Genomic DNA, 21414 nt, shown 5'->3' on the forward strand with positions numbered 1-21414 from the left:
CCACGGTACTGTTTAAGATGTAGACAGTAGCTGACTCGAAAACCTATGCTAGGAAACAGATTACGTGGGTGGACAGGGACAAGACCGAGATGCATCCAGTGTTCATCTAGACCAGGGATGGGGAACGTCCAGCCCACGGGCCGTATACGGCCCACAAAATGATTTGGTCCAGCCCGCGGCAGGCCGTATCAGGCCCGCTAAATCATTTGTTCTGGACCTGGCGGCAGGGGGGAATTTGGCAGTGGCACAGTTTCTTTCGCCCCCCCCCACACACACACATAACCCTGCCACCGAAACCCCTGCCGCCGTTTGTCCCTTTTCGGCGGCGGGGAGACTTCGGCGGTGGGCACTGGCCCCCGCCCCCCACCGAACCCCGCCGCCGCCAAATTCTCCCCCGCTGCTGAATTCTCCCCCGCCGCCAGGGCCACCATCAGGCCCTTGACATAAAAAAGGTTCCCCACCCCGATCTAGACAAAATGAGCAAAACGCTGAGCTGGTACAAAGGGTGCAACTCTGTTCATTTCCATGAAATTGCACCAGCTTATACCAGTTCTGAGTTGTCCCCCTGAGAAAGGACTCCAAGAATAAAAGCCTTCCAATGGATAAATGGCATTGGAGGTTACAAGTGAGGCAATATTTAGAGAACTGTAAGTTGCACATTTGCAAACGTCAGCTGGTAGGGTTAATCTGATTACAGGGGTGTCTGCCAAAGCCTTCAAGAGTTCTTCAGGCTTCAATCCTGCCAGTTTACCAGTAAAACCGAAGCTGATGGTCAATTTGAACCGTTTTCTTTGGACAAAGGCAGACCTAAACATTGGTTCCAAAGCTGGGCTTTGAATCGGTTTGGTTTTTTAATCTGGAGAAAACAAACATGCCTCCCAGAAACATGGATTCTGAGTGGGTGAGAAATATGGGTAAAGTTATTGCCTAGTGATAGGTGGATCACGCTGGACCACCTTAGGTAAACTGTGGATGCAGAACCATTCCCTCTTCACCTGAATGGACCAGCGTCCAGAGCACGAAGCCTATGAAGTACATGGATCAAAGGGACCAATGGCAGTCTCTCCACCCTAAGGTACTTCAGCTAGTTCACATGGCCTGCAGAGACAAAATGGGGGTTTGTAATTATGCAAGGCTCAGACTAAAAAGCCTGGTATGCAAAAATCAAGGTAATGGTACAACCCAAAGGAAGCATTCAGTACTGCTAGTGCCACGGACTTGGATTTTATTATTTTATAGACCTGATATTGAAGATACAGACTAAAAAGTCTAGTATGCAAAATCAAGGTAATAGTACGACCCAAAGGAAGCATTCAGTACTGCTAGTGTCATGGACTTGGATTTTATTATCTTCAATATCAGGTCTATAAAATAATAAACAATCTTAAGTGCCCCTTAATGGTCTAGCTACAGACTTAAGTTTTTAATGACTTAGCAAGTGACAGATTCTCATTACACGCAGGAAGGGTTCAGTCCAAAAGGGGAAGACCAGCCATTCGGAGTTTGTGTATGTTTACTACTCTCCAGGCTGGGTTTGGTGTCTAACAGATTGTACCTTCTAACATTCCTCGCTGTAACATGCCTGAATGTCACAAGAGTTTGTGAAGGGTATAACCATTTCTGGAGAACTGCCGAGGACTGATATACAATACTCTGTACTTACCAAATGTTTTAGAAACATTTAATTAAGACTCTCAAACCTTGACAGGTAGATGAATATTATTTTCATTCGACTGTTGAGGAACGTGAAGAAGGATGGCTAAATGACTTGCCAGCGACAGGACAGAAAGTTAATGTCAGAGGGCAAGAATACTTGGCTCACTCCTGAATCCAAGTCACACCTCATTCACTAGTGAGGTGTCCTATCCAGAACACATGGCTAGGATCTACACCAGACATGCACTGTCAAGGACAGCAGTGGCCCTTGAACTTAGGCTTCAGACACCACGCACTGGAACACAGAGTTTGTGTATTACTTAACTGTTTATTAAGATTGAATTGTAGAACAACAGATTGGAACACAATGCAATGTGGAGTACAGTATTTCTAAATCCTTTTATTTTCTATGCATAAATGAAAAAAATTGAGATTATACAAAGAACAGAAAGTGCAGAACACAGTAAAAGTTTCTCATGCAACAAATTTCTACCTTAAAAACAGAAAATAAGCTCAACAGTGTAGAAATAAAAACGGTATGCCGTCTACGCAAACACATTCATCTGTGACATTGCTTTTCTTTATCCCTTTTTCCTCATAAAAACAACATTATGTGTTTAACACACGCTTATAAACATTGCTAAACTCAGCAAGAGCTGTTATAGTGCCCCAACTTAATAAGTTGATAAAAAAGTAGTTGTCATATGGCCAGTTCACAATGGAACCAAATATTTTTTTTCATTATGAGGTGCCTATATGCAGATTTCTATTAATATGAGGCATTTTCAATAAGCTAGTCATTTGGCTACCAAAAGGGTTTAGTGTCCATGTTACATCAGAAAGAAAAATTAGGAATCACCGATCTGTTCAGAGTTCATTCCATCTGGGATTTGTTCTACTACGTACAAATTGGAAATAATCTGGCACTGCTGGGTATTAACTCAATAAAGCTAAATGGCTAGTGTTGCAGAACTACATTCTTAGATCTTTAAATGTGATTTTAAAATGTAAATGAAAGGAGCCAGAGTTCATCAAATGTGAACTCATGCAGTGGGTCCTTTCTTATGCAAGTTTGCACTGGCGGGCCCATGTATTTGTATTAGGGTGCCAATATTTGCTGGGAAAACATTTGTTTGGTTACAGTTGTTACACTGACAGCAAGACTACAAGAAGTCTGTGTGTACTGCCGGCATCAGAAGGCACAGCTCCAACTGCCAGTGGGTTAATCGAGATGCTGTATGATGCAACAGGTTTTCAGTCTCCTGTGCATCAAACAAATCAAAGCTATTTGTCTTCCTAGGGTCCAACGCAACAGTTTGCACATGGAAAGGCAAGCTTAAAAGACAAATCTGAGGGTTGCTCAGGTCTAGAAATTCAAATCAATCTTACAGGAAATCCTTTTTAATTTAATCAGCAGCAAACCCAAGCATCTCAATGGTGGTACCTTTCTGCCCTGACTGATTGAAGTCACATGTTAGTGACATCATGAAAAGAGAATGCAGTCCTTTCATTATTCTCTGATACAATTTCCTCTCACTAAAGTGAAAAATCTTTTAAAATAAAAAACAGTTCAACATTTGAGCTAGTAGAAGATGCATTTGCAGTATGCTTATTCTGGATGCAACATGTGAATCAAAAAACTTTGGGTAGCTTATTCTTGGAGAATAACCCTTTTCAATGCAAATTTACAAACTTGCAGCACGGTGATTTAAGCTCAAGGACTATCTGTAGCCATAATAATCATCTTAAGGAAAAATAAAATTTGGTATTTCTTACACACAGTTATCGATACTATTTATGTGCAACATTTGGCGTGCATTACATTTATTTGGCCTATCAATAGAAAACACGGAAAAGACCGCTGCAAATAAAAACCAACAATTGCTCTTACACAACAGATACTTCAGATGCTTGGAGTTCCATGCAGGTGTTTCTTAAACAGGATATATATATTTTATAGCTTAGCTTCTTCTGCAGCAGACTAAGAAGTGGGGAAAACTGGAAGAACTCAAGTGAAAAACAACATTACTTAAGTACAATGTCAAAGAGAGCATACCACCACCAAGGATATTTTGGCCCAACCTAAAATATAATTTAAAACTTTCAGTGACTGAACTACAGGTAAAACCAGGTATTGAATCACAGCATGTCAAGCAACCAAACCACTTGCCCACATTAAATTGCAGTTAGGAAAAATGCAGAAATGTTGACCAAAAATAATCTTGACTATCAAAATACGTTTCAAGGAGGGAGCCAGCCATCTGTGCTTCTGCTGTCTCCAGCAATACAATTTAACTTCCTCTTTCTCACATTTGTAAGTTTAGCCTTAATCCAGAGAGCTGCAAATGGGGACTAAGAGCCCAATCTAAGGTCTGCTGGAGCCAAAGTCCTTCCATTGACTTCAGCAGACTTTGGAGCATGTCTTAGATCAGCAACAATCAGATCAGGTATATGGATTCTAGTGATACATTTGAACTATGTACTTGACAAACTGCCACCTCTGCCATATAGTTACTGAAAATCTTCTGGGTTGGAGGCATTCATACTAGAGGAGGGAAGAGAAGAGTGAGAATCCCTTGCTCTAGTATCCACGCCCTTTTAAAAATTAGCTTCCTGGGGAACGTTCAGCATGTTTCATCCTTTAATTGGACAGTCAGAATTTCCATAGTGAAAGTCACTCATAAAACTGGGGCTAGTGATGGGGAAATTCTGCTTCTCAGTATCAGGAGACTAAGATCAGAGAGTCCCTGCTTGTCAGACTTCTGAGGTGGGGAATGTTCTGTATGTTACAAACAGGCCCAAGTGCCATAGGCCAAAAAGCACAAACTGATTCAGAGAGCTGTAACTTGCACTGGATTTATTGTTTCTCTTCCAATTGCTTCTTTTACTCCTTGGTGAGGAAAGATACATGCCTTTCCAGAACAGTTGTCCTGAACTGACTGTTGGCTGAGAATGGGTCAAATACAAAGCAGCTTAAAATGATTAAAAAGGTTATTTAGGTAATACATCTCCATGCAAATAATTTGAGTAATGGGAGGAAAACATTCCTAAGAAAAATTACTGGTTTTTTAAATCCTTCTTAATGAGCAGCTTGCTTCAAATACAATTAGACTATGAGAAATCAAGGGAGCAAATTCAATTTTATAACTTTCAAAATAGTTACGCTCAAGCCTCTCTAACTTTACACAGCATAATGCCAGACATGCTGCCTAGGAAACTGAGGGCTCACACACAGAGACACTTCAACTTATTTAACCTTGTAAGAATGTGAACCTGAAGCTGTCAAGTGTTATCAAGAAACACACAGATTTTTATCAGAGGATATAACAAACTATATAGTATAGAGAACTACAGAAAGAATTAAACGACCAAAACTTAAACCTGCTGCAGTATGCATCTTAAGAGATGGCATACAGAAAATGAAGTGGACTAAGTAGTAATATTGATAAACCCAAATAGTATTTATAGTCACCAGGAAGTTAGAAAGCCCCAACAGCTTTTTCCTCCCTTCATTTCTGCAATAAGAAATAAGGTGATTACACTTTAAGGTTACACTAGTCGAGCCCATCAAAGTAATAATCTCTTTGCAGTTGAAGATAAGGTATGGGATACATTTAGAACTACAGGACTGTTACCTCCCCGGGCTAGAAAGGGAATCTCTCGAAATCAAAGAGCTCTAGAATTAAAAACCTCAGATAAACATCACTAGGAAACAACTTTTCCAAGTCCAAAACTGAAGAAAAGCATCTTAACTTCTTTAGGCTTCTTAAATTGGCTAAGCTACAGAACGAGCTACTTTGGTTACAAGTCTTTGAGAAGAGCTTTGGAGGTCTGGGCAGAGCTACCCAAACATGAAGTATTGCCAGCAAGATGCAGACAGTATGTTTCCACTGAATAATTGTTTCCCTAGGATCTTCACTTTGCTGCGGCGCAGTAGGATTGCAGGCTACAAAGTAGTACAACTATTTTCTATTTTAATGTGATAATCTGAACAAGGCTTTCCCACCACAAAATATGGATATTCTAGTCTCCAATTCTTAGGGAAAAAGCTTGGTAAAGGCTGACCAGCCCAAAATTTCACCTGACCTGATTGAAATCCTCTGGATCTGAAAACGAGCTCCAAACCACAATCAAAACTTCCCCTCCCTATTATAGAGAGTGTGGGAGAGAGAAGAAAAAGTAAGTGTGCATGTGCCCAGCTCCATAAAGCAAAGTGTTAGGATCCCTCTGTTGGCTGAATAGCAAGAGGCAGCTAACCACTTTTTTCAAGGCTATACGGTCAGCAGTTGATGTCAGTGTTACACATTGGCGGCACTATATGGAGTAATGCTGATTTAAACAACATTCTGTGAAACATATCTGTCAAGAGGAAAAAGGTCCAGATTGGTATTCAAATAAGATTCATATTTTTAAGCTGACAGACAAATCCCACATGCAATGGTGACTTTAAATCTTGATTGTATGTGTCAGAACTACTGACTCTGTCCATTTAATAAAAAGGCAGAATCCTTAGAGTATTTAAAAATAAAATATTAACACCAAACTTTAAAAGCGTCTAATTAGGTTTGTATTTTAGAGGAATGCCAGTTTTATGGTAAAATGCAACACTGCATTTGTTATATGTGAACACTACCAGAATAGATAGAGATGATAAAACACTCCAAAAGTTCAGTTAGAGATATTTCTCAACTGATTTCTTCAATAAGGTCTTCACTGCTTCAGTAGTATTATTCTCCTGTCTGAACACAAAATTCACAAATGTTTTAATAAAAATATTCATCTAGAGAAAAAAAAGAGACTTCTTTTTCTTGAGACACGTAAAAAAAAGTCCTGTGCAATTCTGTATACTCGGTGGAATTTCATAGCACTCAAGTCTAAAAATAGCATATTCACTCCGGTCAGAGGGCGACAATTGGGTATTGCCTAAAATCCTTCAGCTAAAAAGAAAACATATGATGCCATCAGTAATTTATCGATGACATTGGCAAGACGACCTGTTTGCTTCAACTACACCAGAACATATATATATTTTCTCTTAAATACACTTACAATTCAAGTAATTAAACACGGCTTTTCATTTTGAAATATATATAACTTTGCTTTTGAGCAACTATATTGCAGCATGATTCAGACATGCATTTTAAAGTTCTGCGACGATTTAATGAGTTTGAGGCAGCAGAAATAATATGACAACAGTGGTCTGGATTTGTCTGTTTAACCGGTGAACTGGCAGTAGCCTCTTCGACTACATGTGGAAATGAGTAAATAGAGTTACAAACTCTTCTTATAAAAAAGGAATGGAAGTCTGTTGGTTTTGTTTATAAAGACACTTTAAAAGACTACTGCATCTCTGAGTTATACCCATGGATTTGGGCATTGCTAAAAATTCAGTTAAACATTTAAATTTAAAATAGTATCTTTCCTATCACTCTTCACAGGAAGTTTCTCTGCACTGCAGCTATGTCCTGAATCCAGTACTATGTAAGAGGGTTAAGAGGTCAGGCTGAAGGAATCAGGACAGCAGCTCAAAAGAGCTCCACCATACAACTCCTCTACAGGGACAGGAACTGCATTACATGCTCTTGGATTGGATTTTAAGGACCAAAACTATGTCTGACAGGTTCTTATATAAACCAGACTATGGCATAAAGTTACAGAGGTAGGCCTTCAGTTCACCGGCACTGTGACTAACCACTATTGTGATTCCCAGACAGAAGGTTAAAGGATCATAAAAAGTGCAATCAACCTCCTTCCCCTCAGATCCATTCCATGAAGCCAACTGAATGAAATTCCCTTCTCCATGGTAGCTTCATCAAAATGAGATGATCAGCTTTAAATGCCAAAAGAAAAACCAACCCCAGTAAACTCATCACACAAAGCTCCCTGATAAAATTGTCACAGCATGTTCCAATGACACTCATTAAATTCTGCACTCACTACAAGTGCTGATCACCTTCCCAGCCGCTGCTACTTCTGCAGCTAAACCACACACCCGATACAATCAGTTTCTGGCAAGAAGCAGTATTTGGGAACGGATTTGTTGAACGGTTTGAATAAAAACTGACAGCACATTCTCAAACTGTAGTAATTGCTTTTTTAAACCTAAGTAATTGTAAAGAAAAATACTTGGTAGTATTTGCACCACCTAAAATAGGATGAAATACAAACTAATGTCAAAAAATTGTAGCTGTCAAACCAAATATTGTGACTACGGAAAAAAGATAAAGGTGTCTATGCATTTGATTCACCTATCACACTAGCAAGATCTGAAATGTTCAGACAAAAATATTAATGAAGGCCATGGTCAGAATAGCTTTTGTTTTCAATTACAGTCTAAAATTTGCAAGCAACCTTAATTTTTCTAAACTGCTAATTGTATACACTGTGAATCTGTCATGACATTTTAAAAACATGCAAGAACAAACAATGTACCTGCAGATATATGTTTGAAATCTAAGTGTATTCTTAATTTTAAAAGTGTTCACAAGTGGCAATTTCTAAATTATAGAGAAAGCAATCAGCATAATAGCTACCTGTTCAAACCTATTCTAGGACTACAGATTTTCATCTATGTTTTTGCATGAAATAGCCATTTTTTGCTGCAATTTAAGCAACAAGTAACTATTGAAGAGTCAGAATTTTTTCCTTAACAACGTCCTCATTCATGCACCTGAACTGCTTGGAATGTGTATAAATAATAATGACCAGTTCAAACTGTTGACTCGCTTTCCACTTCTGATGAGGCAGCCTCTTTGTGCGTGAGCTTTATAGTAGTTGGTTTCTCAGCATTCACACCATTGCTTTCGGTGGTCTCTGGAGGACTCAGACCTTTCTGTTCTTCCTTGGGGTCCTCTGATACGTCAGGGTAAATCACCAAGAATGTAGCTGTCAAAAAGCCCAGGAAGGATCCTACTGATGCCACCATTGGAATAACCTGGACTGTGCCTACTACATCCACCACTCCACCAAGTGCGGAAGCCACCAGGATCTGGGAGATGTAAACTTGGCATGACAGGATAGCACAGTCTATGCCAAATCCTCGCTTTGAATTTCCAGGGCTGTGGTGAATATACTGAAAAACAAGGAATGCACATCAGAAGTCAGGCATCTAAGCATGAGCAATCTTCCTAGACTTCCTGAACCACATCCCCTCCTGGACACATTTCTCTACCCAAGAAGGAGAGTGGGAAGCACTGAATGGTTAACAGGCAACACTTTCACTTCTGCTTGAAGAGTAAATGGTACCAGGAAACAATAAAAATACTAGCCGCACTGCTCCTATTAAGAACTGACCAGCCAGCTGGAACACGTTCTTTTGGAGCAATAGTTACTGCTTATTTTACACCAGACATGCTATTGATCCCTCCAGTTTACAGGACACTGCCATCTTAAAGTTGGCTCCAAATGAAGTTTTTTTTAAAATGAATTGACCAATAAAAACTTTTCCATGATTTTAAACATAATGTCAGTGAAAACAGATGTGTCCAACATAGCGTGACCAGATAGCAAGGGTGAAAAATCAGGCTGGGGATGGGAGGTAATAGGTGCCTGAATAAGAAAAAGACCTGAATATTAGACTGTCCTTCTAAAAAACTGGGGCATCTAGTCACCCTACTTCAGCAAGTTACCCCGTGCAGTTTGAAGCCCAAACACAGCAGAACTAAGAATCCGGAAGTGAAAGTGACTGCACTTCTGTTGTCCTGACTGATTTCCAGCAGAATCTTTGCACTTATGATACCTGTGGTTGTATCTCTAGACTATTATCAGAGCCTCTAACATATCTGCAATATAGCAGATGGTGCTTAAATGGGACATCTCTGTAGACAGCCTATCCTCCCAGTTAAGGAGACCGGTCCTTTGAACAAAAAGGTTTGTTAAGACTTAAGATAATGAATATGAGTGCAGTGACTGTATTCGTTGTATCAGTTTTTCCTTTTAATCATTATTTGACCACTCTTTTTTAATTAAAAGGCCTGTACTCTATTTCATATGCATTTAACCCCTTGTACACCACTTAGCAAGTTGGCACCAAGCTAACGTGTCCTCAATGAGCAGAGTTTATGATAGTTGTGTCCTGATTAAGTAGCTGTCATTGCTGTTCACTATCAGAGGCTAAATCTTTTCTCTGGGAGATGTCCCAACAAAGCATATATCCCAAGCAAGTGGATGTGGCAAATCTGTTGTGTCACTCACAACCTTAAATATAGAGGTTTAAGCGAACTGCTGTAATTAAATATTTCACATACCTGTTTAATATCATGGTATTGTCCTAAAAGCGCATAAGGACAGTAGGATATACTCATAGAGACTATTCCCATGGTGCTGATCATTATCATAGCGACGTACACATTGGGGAACATAGCCATCACTGCAGTACCAATCGCAAAACCCAGTGTGCCCAGAATGTAGATCACCCTTATGCTAAGGTCATAGTTGTCCAAGTATTTTTGTAGTAAGGCTGCAGAGAATTAAAATAAAAAATCAAAACATACAATACTAATCTATTGAATTAAGTTTTACAATACTCACAGTCCCTCAGTAAGACATAATATTTAAGGATTATGTGGCACTTTTTAATAGGTTCAGAGTGTTGTACAAGCACTGATTAATCTTCACCACCTACCCAGAAAGTAGGAACATGTTATCCCCATCTAAAAGATGGGAAACAGACACAGGTTAAGTGACTTGCCCAAGGCCACACATCAAGCCTGTGGTAGAATTGGACTAGAATTCAGGTGTTGCAGGATTCCAATTCAACGGATCATGATACCACTATATGTGATCAATGGCATTAACGAACATTTTCTATTAAAGGGAATTTCCCATGTCTAGCTTTTTCGAGCACAGGACAGATTCAGTTCCTAACTCAGAGATCTTTACTAAATTAAATACTTTTGATAATTAAATAATCCAACCCCAGAGCCAACACACTTCCCTTTGCATTTTAGAATTAGACATCTGGATGGACATGGGGCTGTCTCTTTATTCAGGCAAGGATATTAAATTGTAATTCACGTGCGCATATGCACCCAAGTGTGGGGGTGCAAAAGGCAGAATCAAAGTATGCCTAATACACTGTAATACAGTGTATTTCAAGGGCAAATTGTAGCTCCAAAATGTATAGGGTGTTTATCGGTCAGAGAGGTTTAACACAGATTCATGTCTCAGAATGTTTTTAAAAGCAAAATTATAAATATACCAAACAGTCTTTAAACATTTTTACATACGATTTATGTTTTTGGTAGGCATAGTTTTAGTTTTCTGATGGCTGGCCAATGGCCACAAATGTCCTCAGAGGTGGTTTCATGTTTTAAACGATCAGAAGGGATCCGTTCAGATAAGCTACTTTCCCATACAGACTCTTGAGGAGCCAAAACTTAAGACTCCCATTAGAACATCTGAAATGCATTTGCAAGTGTCCTACTACCCCTCCCTCAACCTCGCAAGAATTGATTAGAAGGTCTTCTAGAAAAAATTATATTTGTACTTTGAAAAAATATTGAATATATGGCCTTAGCAGCAACCCAGTTACATGATTCATGAGAAATACTTCATTGGTTGTGTGTGCAGTCTGTCTTACCTGAGCAAACAGCAGCTGTAGCAGCATAAATGACCAAGCCCCTGCAGCCCATCTGAACTCCAGCATTGTAGGCATGCAGTTCAGTAGAATTAGAAGCACCCTGCATGAAACAAAGATTTAACAGACTATAATCGAAACAGAAGAATTACGAGCAATTCTGCATTGACAACACAGCTTATTTACTCACCTTGGGATCCCCTTTAAAGATGACCTGTCCCATGAAATCAGTATAAAACACAGCTTCAGCAATAATGGAAAACCAGGTTAAGAGGTGACAAAGGCAAAGCCTCAGGAGCTCGTTGGGCATTTTTAGCATGGACAGCCACAGAAGTCGGACAGTGGTTTCAGTTTCCCCTTCTTCACTCTCAGTGTCTCCACTAGAGTTTGTTGTGCCACTCTGATTCCTGTGTCTGTATCTCTGCCGCTGCCTCTTCTGCATGTCATAGATATCATTCATGCTGCGGGAGGACTTTATCAGGACAATGGCATTGGCCCGTCGGACACGATAGCGGTGAGAACCTATTTTGCCATAGTAGGAGAAGGTGTAAGATGGCTGACGATAGAACATGTGCCTTCGCCTGCGCATGGAGTTTGAAGTACTAGACTGCTTCATGCCAATCCTAGCATGTCCATTGAGGAAATCTTTTGGTAGGGAGCCATTGCCATTTGGGACTTTGGCTTCATTCAAGTGATTATCAAGCAACATGTCCTCCTCTTTTTCATTTTCCCTGAGGAAAGCAGACAGGCGATTAAATTTGCACTTCAGAAGTTCCTGGCTGGTGCTGAGGGGAGTGTTTGGATATGAAGGGTCCTGAAATATGGAGGGCTCAATGTCATGTAGAAAAAGCAGCTCTGATTCAATTTCCAGAGTAGCATCAGGCATGTGCAGAACAGAATCGCTCTTACTTCTTACAATGCCCACCTCAAGGAATTCCATATTGAGGTCCTGCTCTGACTGAACCTCCTCTGGGTACACAGAGGTCACATAGGGATCTTCCTCGTTAATTACATTCAGTCGATTCAGGGGTGGAAGGCTGCCACTGAGCTTAACACTAGAAAGTGTATCTGCTTCATCTTCAATTCTGTCTTGTTGAGGGTTATACTGCTCTTCTTCAATGCTAAAAAGGTGAAGCGCAACAGAGATGGAGAAAATAATGGCTGCAAAAAAGAAAAGTACTTGTTCTTGAGATTTAAAAAGATCACCCAAGAAGGTCTGCATCCAGTCCAGCCCTCCTAGCATATAGCCGATTGCTCCTCCAAGACCTGGGGGTGAGGGAGGGAGGGGGGAGAAATCAGTTACAATTTTGCTGCATGAAAATAAAGATGTCATATTCAGTCTGACCCTCCACAGTGTGATCCCAAACTGAATTCTCCCTTGAAATACATCTCACCTAAAGCACCCAATGGTGATTTAGAAATACATAGATTCAGAAAGTTAGACATGTAAAAGTTTCCATCACCAAGTTTAGGAAATTTCTTGTTTCGTGGGAAGTACGAGTCTCTGATTACAGGCAGAATATTTTTGGGACTGCCAGGAATTATTTTAAATGGTGGTGCACTGGAAATCTGGATTTCCCAGCTTCAATTTAAAATATATTTCCAGCCTGGAGTGAACTCTGTCTTGCAATGGGAAGAGGTTAAAGAAATAAGAAGCTTCTACCTCTCTGTCATGCAAATTCTCACAAAATGGATTTAATTGAAAACTCATTTTTTAAGACTACAGCTTTAGACAAAACTCCTATTCTAAGACCATATGCGATCGGTTAGTCCAATGTTCTTAGTATTGTGCTTTTTATCATGTGATGACAAGTTGATACAATTGCCAGAGTACATCATTTCAAAATTATCCTAAACCCACATATTTCTAATGATGTGATTCACTTACAACTATAGGAAAAACAGAGTTTTAATATTAAAATCTCTGAGGAAAGTTACAGTATCAACTTGGTACATTACCATACATTTGAAACATACACCAAAACCAGTTTTCTTTTCAGTTGCACTGGTGTAGATCCAGGGCCCTGATCTTGACTGGGTCTCCTCTAAATGCTTTGGTAATACAAATAATCTTACGATAGACACCCTAACCTATCACCAGTTGCAAGTATTATTTTGCCACAGCCAAGGTTCACTTAGACATTTTCTCCATATAGAGTGTCAACCGCCCAGATTAGTGGGAGGATGGCCACGATGCAGTACAGACATGAGGAGCATGTTCAGTGAACATCTACATCTAATCTTGCAGTGAAAGTCAACTTGGTAATGACTTGTCGACTTCATGCAGATACAAAAATGGCAGGAGAGACATAAGTGAATTGCATACCAGCTGAAAAGGCATGGATGTTGAGTGCCATGTCTTGTTCTTCACTGTCCACCACATCCAGTAAATAGGCCCGAATTGGCCCCTCTGTTGCATCAGCACAAAAATCCAATACCACTACCCCAAGCACTGTGAGAACTATGCCAATTGGCTGCTTGTCTGGGACATCTCCAATAGCCAGACCTATGAAAAAACAGAAAAGAAATCTTTAAGCATTCCATCCAAAAGGGGCAAACTACTCAAAAGCAAGGTTAACCTCCTTAAGAGAAAAGCAATCAACACACTTACTAGAAACATTCCTTTACTGAATAAAATGGCCATTTTATTCAGTAGGCACGATTTGCATGGTCTGGGACAGAAGATGTGTTTTTACATTTATGAGCATAACATTTGTTTCTCAAGGCTTTATCCGTTTTAAGCACCTCAAAGGATCACTTACTATTTTTAATTTCTCATACATATCCTCCAAGGTAGTTTTTGTGAAAGGCAGCTGAGGTAGAGAGATCAGCACCCACAAAATTACATAACTGGTCAAAATACTGGTTATAAACGCAGTTGTACTACTTTAATTTTTTCCCCATTCAATGTTGCAGATTGCACCTTTTGATACAGAGCCTCACCGGTGTAAGCTCTACTGCTGATGCATTCTAGAAGTGGGAATGTGCAACGGCCACTCAAACAATACTGCCCACTGCTTCTGTGTTTCAAAAAGAATCCTATGGAACAGAGTATGATGCTATGAAATGTATCTCGGTTCCTAGCCAACACTGCGGCAGTCTGCCAACAGTGACAAAAGGGTAATAGTTACTTTTAAAAAAAAGAACTGTTCTCAAATTTTGAGAACACAGACTTAGAGTTAGTAAAAATTTATCACAAGATGATGAAATGCTGCCAAGTAGAAGTTTTAGCTTAATGTATCAGCTACGTTTGCCAAACTAACATGCACAGGTACCTTAAATCAGAAAGTGCTTCCTCTCTATCTAGTTAAATCTATTAGGAGCCTGCAGTCAGATGTCTTGTACAAGTCTGCAGGAGGAGGAGGAATAAGAGGAGCAGAAACAACTTGTGGACAAAGCAGCAACCGCATCATATATTACGCATTCCTTGAAGCATTCACATTTTCTTGCAGGAAATAAGTTTAAGAAAACTGGTAAAGCAAAGCAATGGAAGTTGCTGATGTCTAATAAGTAGACATTATTTGTTCATTAAAAGGAAGAATTTTTATCCTGGACAAACTATAGGACGTTAAAAACATCACATGGTGTGTCAGTCAGGATTGGGAAATGCTGACCTAGAGTCAAATGTTCAGTTCACTTCCTGAAATAAAGACACTTCTGTTAAAAACAGAGCTGTCTCACCCACACAAATATGAGCAAAAGAGTTGTGGCTTGTTCCTTGCTATTGTATCAATCCAAAGGTGATGTAAATGTTTGCCCAAATTTACTTGCTGCTGCCAGTCGCATACTGATTTCACAAAGATTCTCAGATGCTAGATTAAATCTTGTAGCATACTATGTTCTAAGCAAACAATTTATTTTTAACAGCTTTGATGGGGACTCGGGAAAAATTATTTTCCCACATACAGCTTCTGATAAACAAATATTAACTGTGTTCTGGACTTTTTCAATACCAGCACTAAGAAAAGAACAAGAAAAAGTGAAAAGATAATTTTTGAAATAATGCTGGAAACAGGATGTGCTGCCAGATATGCATTAAAGGGAAAATGGATCACAACAGGAAACATTTCCCTGTGAACAGGTTGCTACAGTTTTCCCATGTCAAGAACGGGCCGAATTCATCTCAGCGCCTGCGAACATTATGCTGGCAACCACTGTATTAATGACGAGGTAATAACAGTATCAGCTAGGCTTGCAATACATCTACTCTAGCATTTGGCACAGCACTGTAACTTTTGAAAGAAAGGAAAATATAATATTTGGGATAGTTCACATGTTCGAAATCTCATAAAACTATATATTAATTTAGTACAAAACATTATATAAGTTAAGAAATTGAGTTGATATGCAGTTGATTATCTAAATATTTTAGATCCAAGATTGTAGGATAAAAGAGGAATGCAGGTGATTCCCCATTATTTACCTATAACAGAGCCATTCAGGAAAAGTGCAACGCCAAAGAGGACACCAATGCAGAGAGCAAGAATAAAAGGCCGCCGACGACCCCAGCTCAGCGTACAGCGGTCACTAGCCGAACCTATGAGTGGAGTGAAAATCAGGCCCAGGATGGGGCTAAGGAACCAAGTGAGGCTGTAGTATTGCTCAGGAAGACCTAAAATAAAGACAGACAAAGAGGGTTCACAGGTTATATAATGCACGAACAACAATACATTTCTCTCTAGTCCCTCTTCTGAATACACAACTGGCTTAGAGTCCCTAAAATTAAGGCATTTTATCTTTAACTGGCAGAGAACTCACAGGAGTTAACAGACCAGTTATATTTTCAATATAAAACCACATGCAGCATGAAGGTTACAATTACTATATCCAAACTGCTGAAATAAAGGTTATAAAATGAGCAGTATTATTTAGGAGTTTGTTACTCAAGCAGAGGTCTTCAAACGGTGGGGAGGGCTCCCCCAAGGGGGCACGGAGGAATGTTCAGGGGAAGGGGGGACAGTCAGGCCCAGGGCCAGCCCCTGGAGAAGGGAGGGGAGGCAGGAGCACCACCCAGCCCCGCTCTGCCCCAAGCTCTGTTTCGGGTCCTGCCGCAGCGCCAAGCCTCTGGTCATGCAGCATGGCCTCGGCGCCGGGCCCTGAGAACAGGGATATAGGGGGTGGGGAGCATCCGGATAAAAGGTTTGGGACCACTGAATGCACTGATTTTGCATAAATGGGAGATGACACTGTTGGGAGAACAAAATAGAGGTGTCTGCTGTGTAGGACTGCAAAGTATGATTTTCAGACTTTATTTGTACATGGACATAAAACAGCAATGAACCTTTGGACATTCTTGGAGAACTACCTGGAGGCCACTGCATCTGGTATTTCCCCTGCTTGCAAAACTATTATGATACCTAATTGATGCAAGTCTAAGAAAAGCAGCATGCAGGGCTAAAAAGGTTAAAGCTTTAGGAGAGCTATGGACAGTTTTACTGCCATATAAGCATTCTGTTTCCCACAGAATCTTCACCAAGCAGTATATATTCCCTGTGCTTTCCATTTTTGAAAATTGGACTTATACATATGCTGAAGTCTTAAAATGAAACCAGTGCCCTACTCATTGTTTGGTACAAAATTATAAGCATGGCAAAATATTTACTCATGATAAAATTGAACAATGGATAAAAAGCAATTATTTGCTAGCCTTCACAGTGGATATGTAGGTTGCTCCTCTCTAAAACCAAAAGGGTTAGTTTTTTTGAAAATTTAAAAGAGTACTGTGCACAGGACTGGGGGGAAGTGAAATGGATTTACCTTGGAAAAAGCTGGTGCAAGCGATAAATAACATCTGGAGAAAGAGAAGTGAACAGAAGGAAGGAGACCAAAAAAAAGCCACAAAAGAAAAAAAGCCTGCTAACCAGACTGAGGTTGGGTAGCCCAGTGGTTCCCAAACTTTTCCCTGCCGTGGCACATCTTGATACCTTTAATCATTTTGAGGCACACCACCAGTCTCCAAGTGAACTTATGAATATTGATGAGCCAATTCAGAACTCAAGTAGTTTTTCCAAAAATTCTGTGGCCCACCAATGTACTGCAGCACACCAGTTGGGAAACACTACTGTAGCCTATGGATGGCTGGAGTGCTTCAGAACAATGGTTACATTCAATAAGAGTATGTTCAAAAGTGTTTCCCCTCTTGAATGCAGTACTCTTTTGACACCGTTTACAGCAAAGCAATATATGCAAAACAGTCCATTGTTTATTGTCTATGTAGCACAGAGCCTAAAAATGCCAATATTCTGATCCTAAAGAAATATATTCATAATTTAAAACCATAGGTAGTGATCACGACTAATGTTTGATCTTTACCATTGAGATCAACCTGCACTTCACGTTTCCATCCTGTGGGCATTAGTTATCAAATGGGATTATGGCAATCCTTGTTCAGAATAACCCATGCAGTAGTTCAGGAAAGTCTAATGTCAATGCTATTTAAAGTACCATCAAATCTTGACTAACATGACAACTTGTTCTATGAGACCACGGTTTCCAGCAATCTTGGGAAATCAAGTTTAGTGGTACAGTAAATACATTATAGGTAGAGTCTAATTCTTGTTCACAAGCCACTAAAGAAGGATTTCATCTTAAAGGCTGAGTGATGATCTGAAGCCAAGAACCTCTGTGTGATGGGATCAGCTTGCACCAGCTGTAAATGTTCACAGCCATAGCTGCTTGGTCCAATAGTGGGCTATTAGGATCCTCAGACCTCACTCTTTTGTCAGGACCTCTGCTAGCAGCGGAAAGGCATACAGAAGCTTTTTCCCCAGTGGAGGGAGACGGCATTCTTGGAGAACAGCTTTTTCTGGGTCGATGCTGAAGACCAGCAGCTTCCTGTTTAAGTGACTGGCAGAGACCCACCTCCAATGGCCTCCACTAAGGGTCTAGTCTCTCCTTGATGTAGATACTACTCAAATGGATTATCATGGCTTAAGTTAGCTTGCAGTTGTGCTTTCTTTCTGTGGTAGGTATGAGAGATAACTACCAACGGTCCGGGAGACAAAGCTCAGAGACATGCCATGGGAACTACAAATAGGTGTAGCTGTGGGACCCAGCGTTCACAGCAGGCTCAGGCTGCCCTTGCTGGCTCTTGCTTAGCTTTTCTGACAGACTGTTGATGCCTTGTATATTGGCCAAGGGTGTGAAGCTATACCTAGAAGGGAGCATCAAGATCTTCCAGGAGAAATTAAATCTACCTCACAGCTTCCAGGGAGAAATTAGAAGTGAACTGCTCCGACCTGGGCTCTTTCTCAATCTCTGCTCTGGGACTACAGCCCTTGCTTGCATCTACACCAGCCAGCTCCCCTTGCTGAAACTATTACTGGTGGAGCGATGCACAAGCACAAAGTCAGCCAGAAGGGGTGCACTCGCACAGGAATAGGGTTTAGGACACAGTCCTGCCTGGGGGCTAGACTCTGCTTGCACACTGGTTTAATACCAGTGTTAATTCTTTTGGCTTCAATAGTTTACTCCACTATGAGAGCAGAATCAGGCCCTGGTAGTTTAACATGTACCAAACCAGACAATATAAGATGTTGACACTTATGCATGCCTGAATTATTTCACAGGCTGGGACTAGTTTAATGCAGAACCAATGCTAGGGAGGAGGAAATTCCTTCAGCACAAAACATACAAAGCTCGAAGCCAGACAGGTTAAGTCACTTAGGGTTGGATGATTTTTTGCACCCACCAACATACCTGCAAGACACAAGGAGACAAGGAACAGGGCAGTCTGGAAACACCCAGCACTGTTTTACTCCCTAGAAATCCTCTTTCATCATGTTAACCTTGCATCAGTGGTTCATGCCATGTGATGTAAGCTTGTTATAACAAGTACTACTTTAAAAAGACATCCAGTAATTACAGTTTCATTAACATAACTGGTCTGTGCAGAGGTCACCATGAATGAAACACGTCAAATACCATAATACTTTTGAACTTGTGAATGTTGGGAAGAGTTTAAATTTTGAGCTGCAGACCTGGGTAATATTTATTTTGGGACCTTTCTGAGTTGAGCTCAGATGTCAATAGATCTATTTAAGCCACAGAGAAGGTTTTGCATGCTAACCATAAAGAGCTTCACTAAATAAACACAACCCGAGACATCCAAAGTTAGCAAGGTTTCAATTACTTGCATTGACAATATCAACCTATTTGAAATGAAAGAAATGTACACCTGGATCTGTAGGTCTAGGTAGGTATAGTACATAAAATTCAGAGACTTTTCTCTGGTATTCCATCCTTTAAAGCAAAGCACACGTTAAGAGAAAAGAACTTGATAACACTAGCTTGTATACCAGTCTAATCTGATTTGAACAGATCACTCGGGTACAAAATTAAAACCCACTTTCAAATGTTTTCCTTCTGCTGCAATAAAATTTGCACTTCTCTACATTCTAAAAAGGGAACTTAACTTGCACACTTCGAAGCAAGGTTAATGAATTGCAAAGGAAGGTCAGTGAACTGTTGCACAAGTGTCACGATCTTTTTTTTAAAAGTGATTTTATTGCTAGTGTTACTTCTTTCAGTTTAATACTTGCAAAGTCAGCTTGTTTCTGGACATTATGTAAAGCATGTAACAGGCAAAAGTCAGGCTAGGACAAATCGCTGTGATGGAAGTTTACTGTCCTAGTGGCCAAAAGCTGGGCTGCTTCTAAATCCATATATCGGGTGCAGCGAATCTACATTTACACCAGTTTCAGAAGGGTATGAAGGTGCTCAGTACTTCTGCGTGGAAAATAGGCCATTTAGACAACTGAAGTAAATATGGTTTTAGATGTCCAACTTTGAAAATTTTCAGCAAACTACTTTTAGCAGCCAGAATATTTTTCTTTAGAAAATTAGAGGCCTGAGCAAAACTTGAGCCACAGACAAGAGAAAAAAAAAAAAAACAAAAAAAAAAACCAAACCCCACAACTCTGGTTTTTCTCAGAGCTTCCAATGCACCTGAACTTGAATTGGTCAGAAGTAACTTTAAATTGCTTCAACACAGATTTGAACTTTTTACATTTATTTAGTGGTAGGAAGAAGGGAAACCTTTGACATCTGAGTATAGGCTGCATCTGCACCTTACCTCACTACTAATCACCTTGCAGTGCCAACACCACCACTCTCTGCCATTACAGTTCAGCTGCCACATGTGAATCTTGCACTCACCATGCTGTTTGCAGGTTAGAAGTTTGCAACAGCACGCTACTGAGAATCTTGCTGGGAAGGTGACAGAGAAACGTACATGTGGCCTCTCCAGACATCAAGAGTATGTCTACACTGGGAGTAAGCCTCCCAGCCTGAGCTGGTGTTTGGCAGTGCTCATGCTAGCGCGCTAAAAATAATATGGAGGTTACATGCAGGATTTAAATAGGGTGAGGAAGATGGCATGTTGAACATGTCCAACGATAAGGGAGAGAACACGGAGTACCTTCTTGAAGTTTTTTGTACTGACGAATCCCCTATTGTGTTGTGCTGGGGAATAGTCATAATCATAATCTAGTGGTAAAAAAGGCAGCCACATGGTGTTTTAAAAAGTGAATTTCACTGAAGTGAAAGACACTGAGGTATCAGACTATTAGCCCTGTGGATTCTACTCCTCTCTGCTCTGAACAGGTACACAGAGACAGATGTTTTGACTGGACTTGGAATGAGTAGCACATTGTAAAAGAGATTAGTTCATCTATTTCCATCCAGTCCCTGGTCTTTTCAGCTGTGTCTTGTGAAGATGACAATTTCTGTCAATTGCTATATTCAGCTGGGAACTGGACTGTAATAAGCTCATGATTGATTTTATAATGGGGCCAAAAGAGCTATCAGATGGTAAGCATTTTTCGTCAAACAAGGCTTGAACTGAACTGAACTTGAACTGGGGAACCTAGAGGTGAAAGTACCTGCATCTTGTTACCAATCACAGGAGCTGTCTGGTGCTTTTCCATTATTATACTCTTTTTGCCTGGAATTTGTGTTTGTTCTGTCAGGTAACAGGACGCAAACGTTATGCTTTGTGAATGTTAATCATGCACAGAGGTGGGTAATACTTGAAATGGTTTTTGATTTTTCTGTTGATCTCTTTGGGGGAAAAAAAAAGGGTAATTTAAGGACTGCTACTTAGCTGTCAGTGAAAACACAAATACTGAGGGGGAAAAAACACCTTGGATAAACAAGCTCTAGCACTGCCCCCTTAAATTAAC

At 40.2% G+C, this 21414-nt stretch overlaps 1 protein-coding gene across 5 annotated transcripts in view; it reads right to left on the reverse strand.

Moving 5' to 3' along the window:
• Positions 1-2036: 2036 nt before the first annotated feature.
• The window catches only part of SLC45A4 (solute carrier family 45 member 4), a 129391-nt gene continuing 110013 nt past the window's right edge, over positions 2037-21414 (reverse strand). For all 5 annotated transcript variants that reach the window (XM_067558335.1, XM_067558330.1, XM_067558331.1 and 2 more), the window contains 6 exons: positions 15657-15845; positions 13560-13739; positions 11424-12499; positions 11237-11336; positions 9903-10114; positions 2037-8728 (listed from right to left, as the gene is read on the reverse strand). In XM_067558335.1, the coding sequence (XP_067414436.1) occupies positions 8366-8728; positions 9903-10114; positions 11237-11336; positions 11424-12499; positions 13560-13739; positions 15657-15845 (2120 nt within the window). In that variant the 3' untranslated portion in view covers positions 2037-8365. The remainder of the gene's footprint in view (positions 8729-9902; positions 10115-11236; positions 11337-11423; positions 12500-13559; positions 13740-15656; positions 15846-21414) is intronic.

Source organism: Emydura macquarii, unplaced genomic scaffold, assembly GCF_026122565.2.
Source record: "Emydura macquarii macquarii isolate MOO-44397 ecotype Brisbane River unplaced genomic scaffold, CSIRO-AGI_Emac_v2 contig_1947, whole genome shotgun sequence".
Taxonomy (NCBI): Eukaryota; Metazoa; Chordata; order Testudines; family Chelidae; genus Emydura; species Emydura macquarii.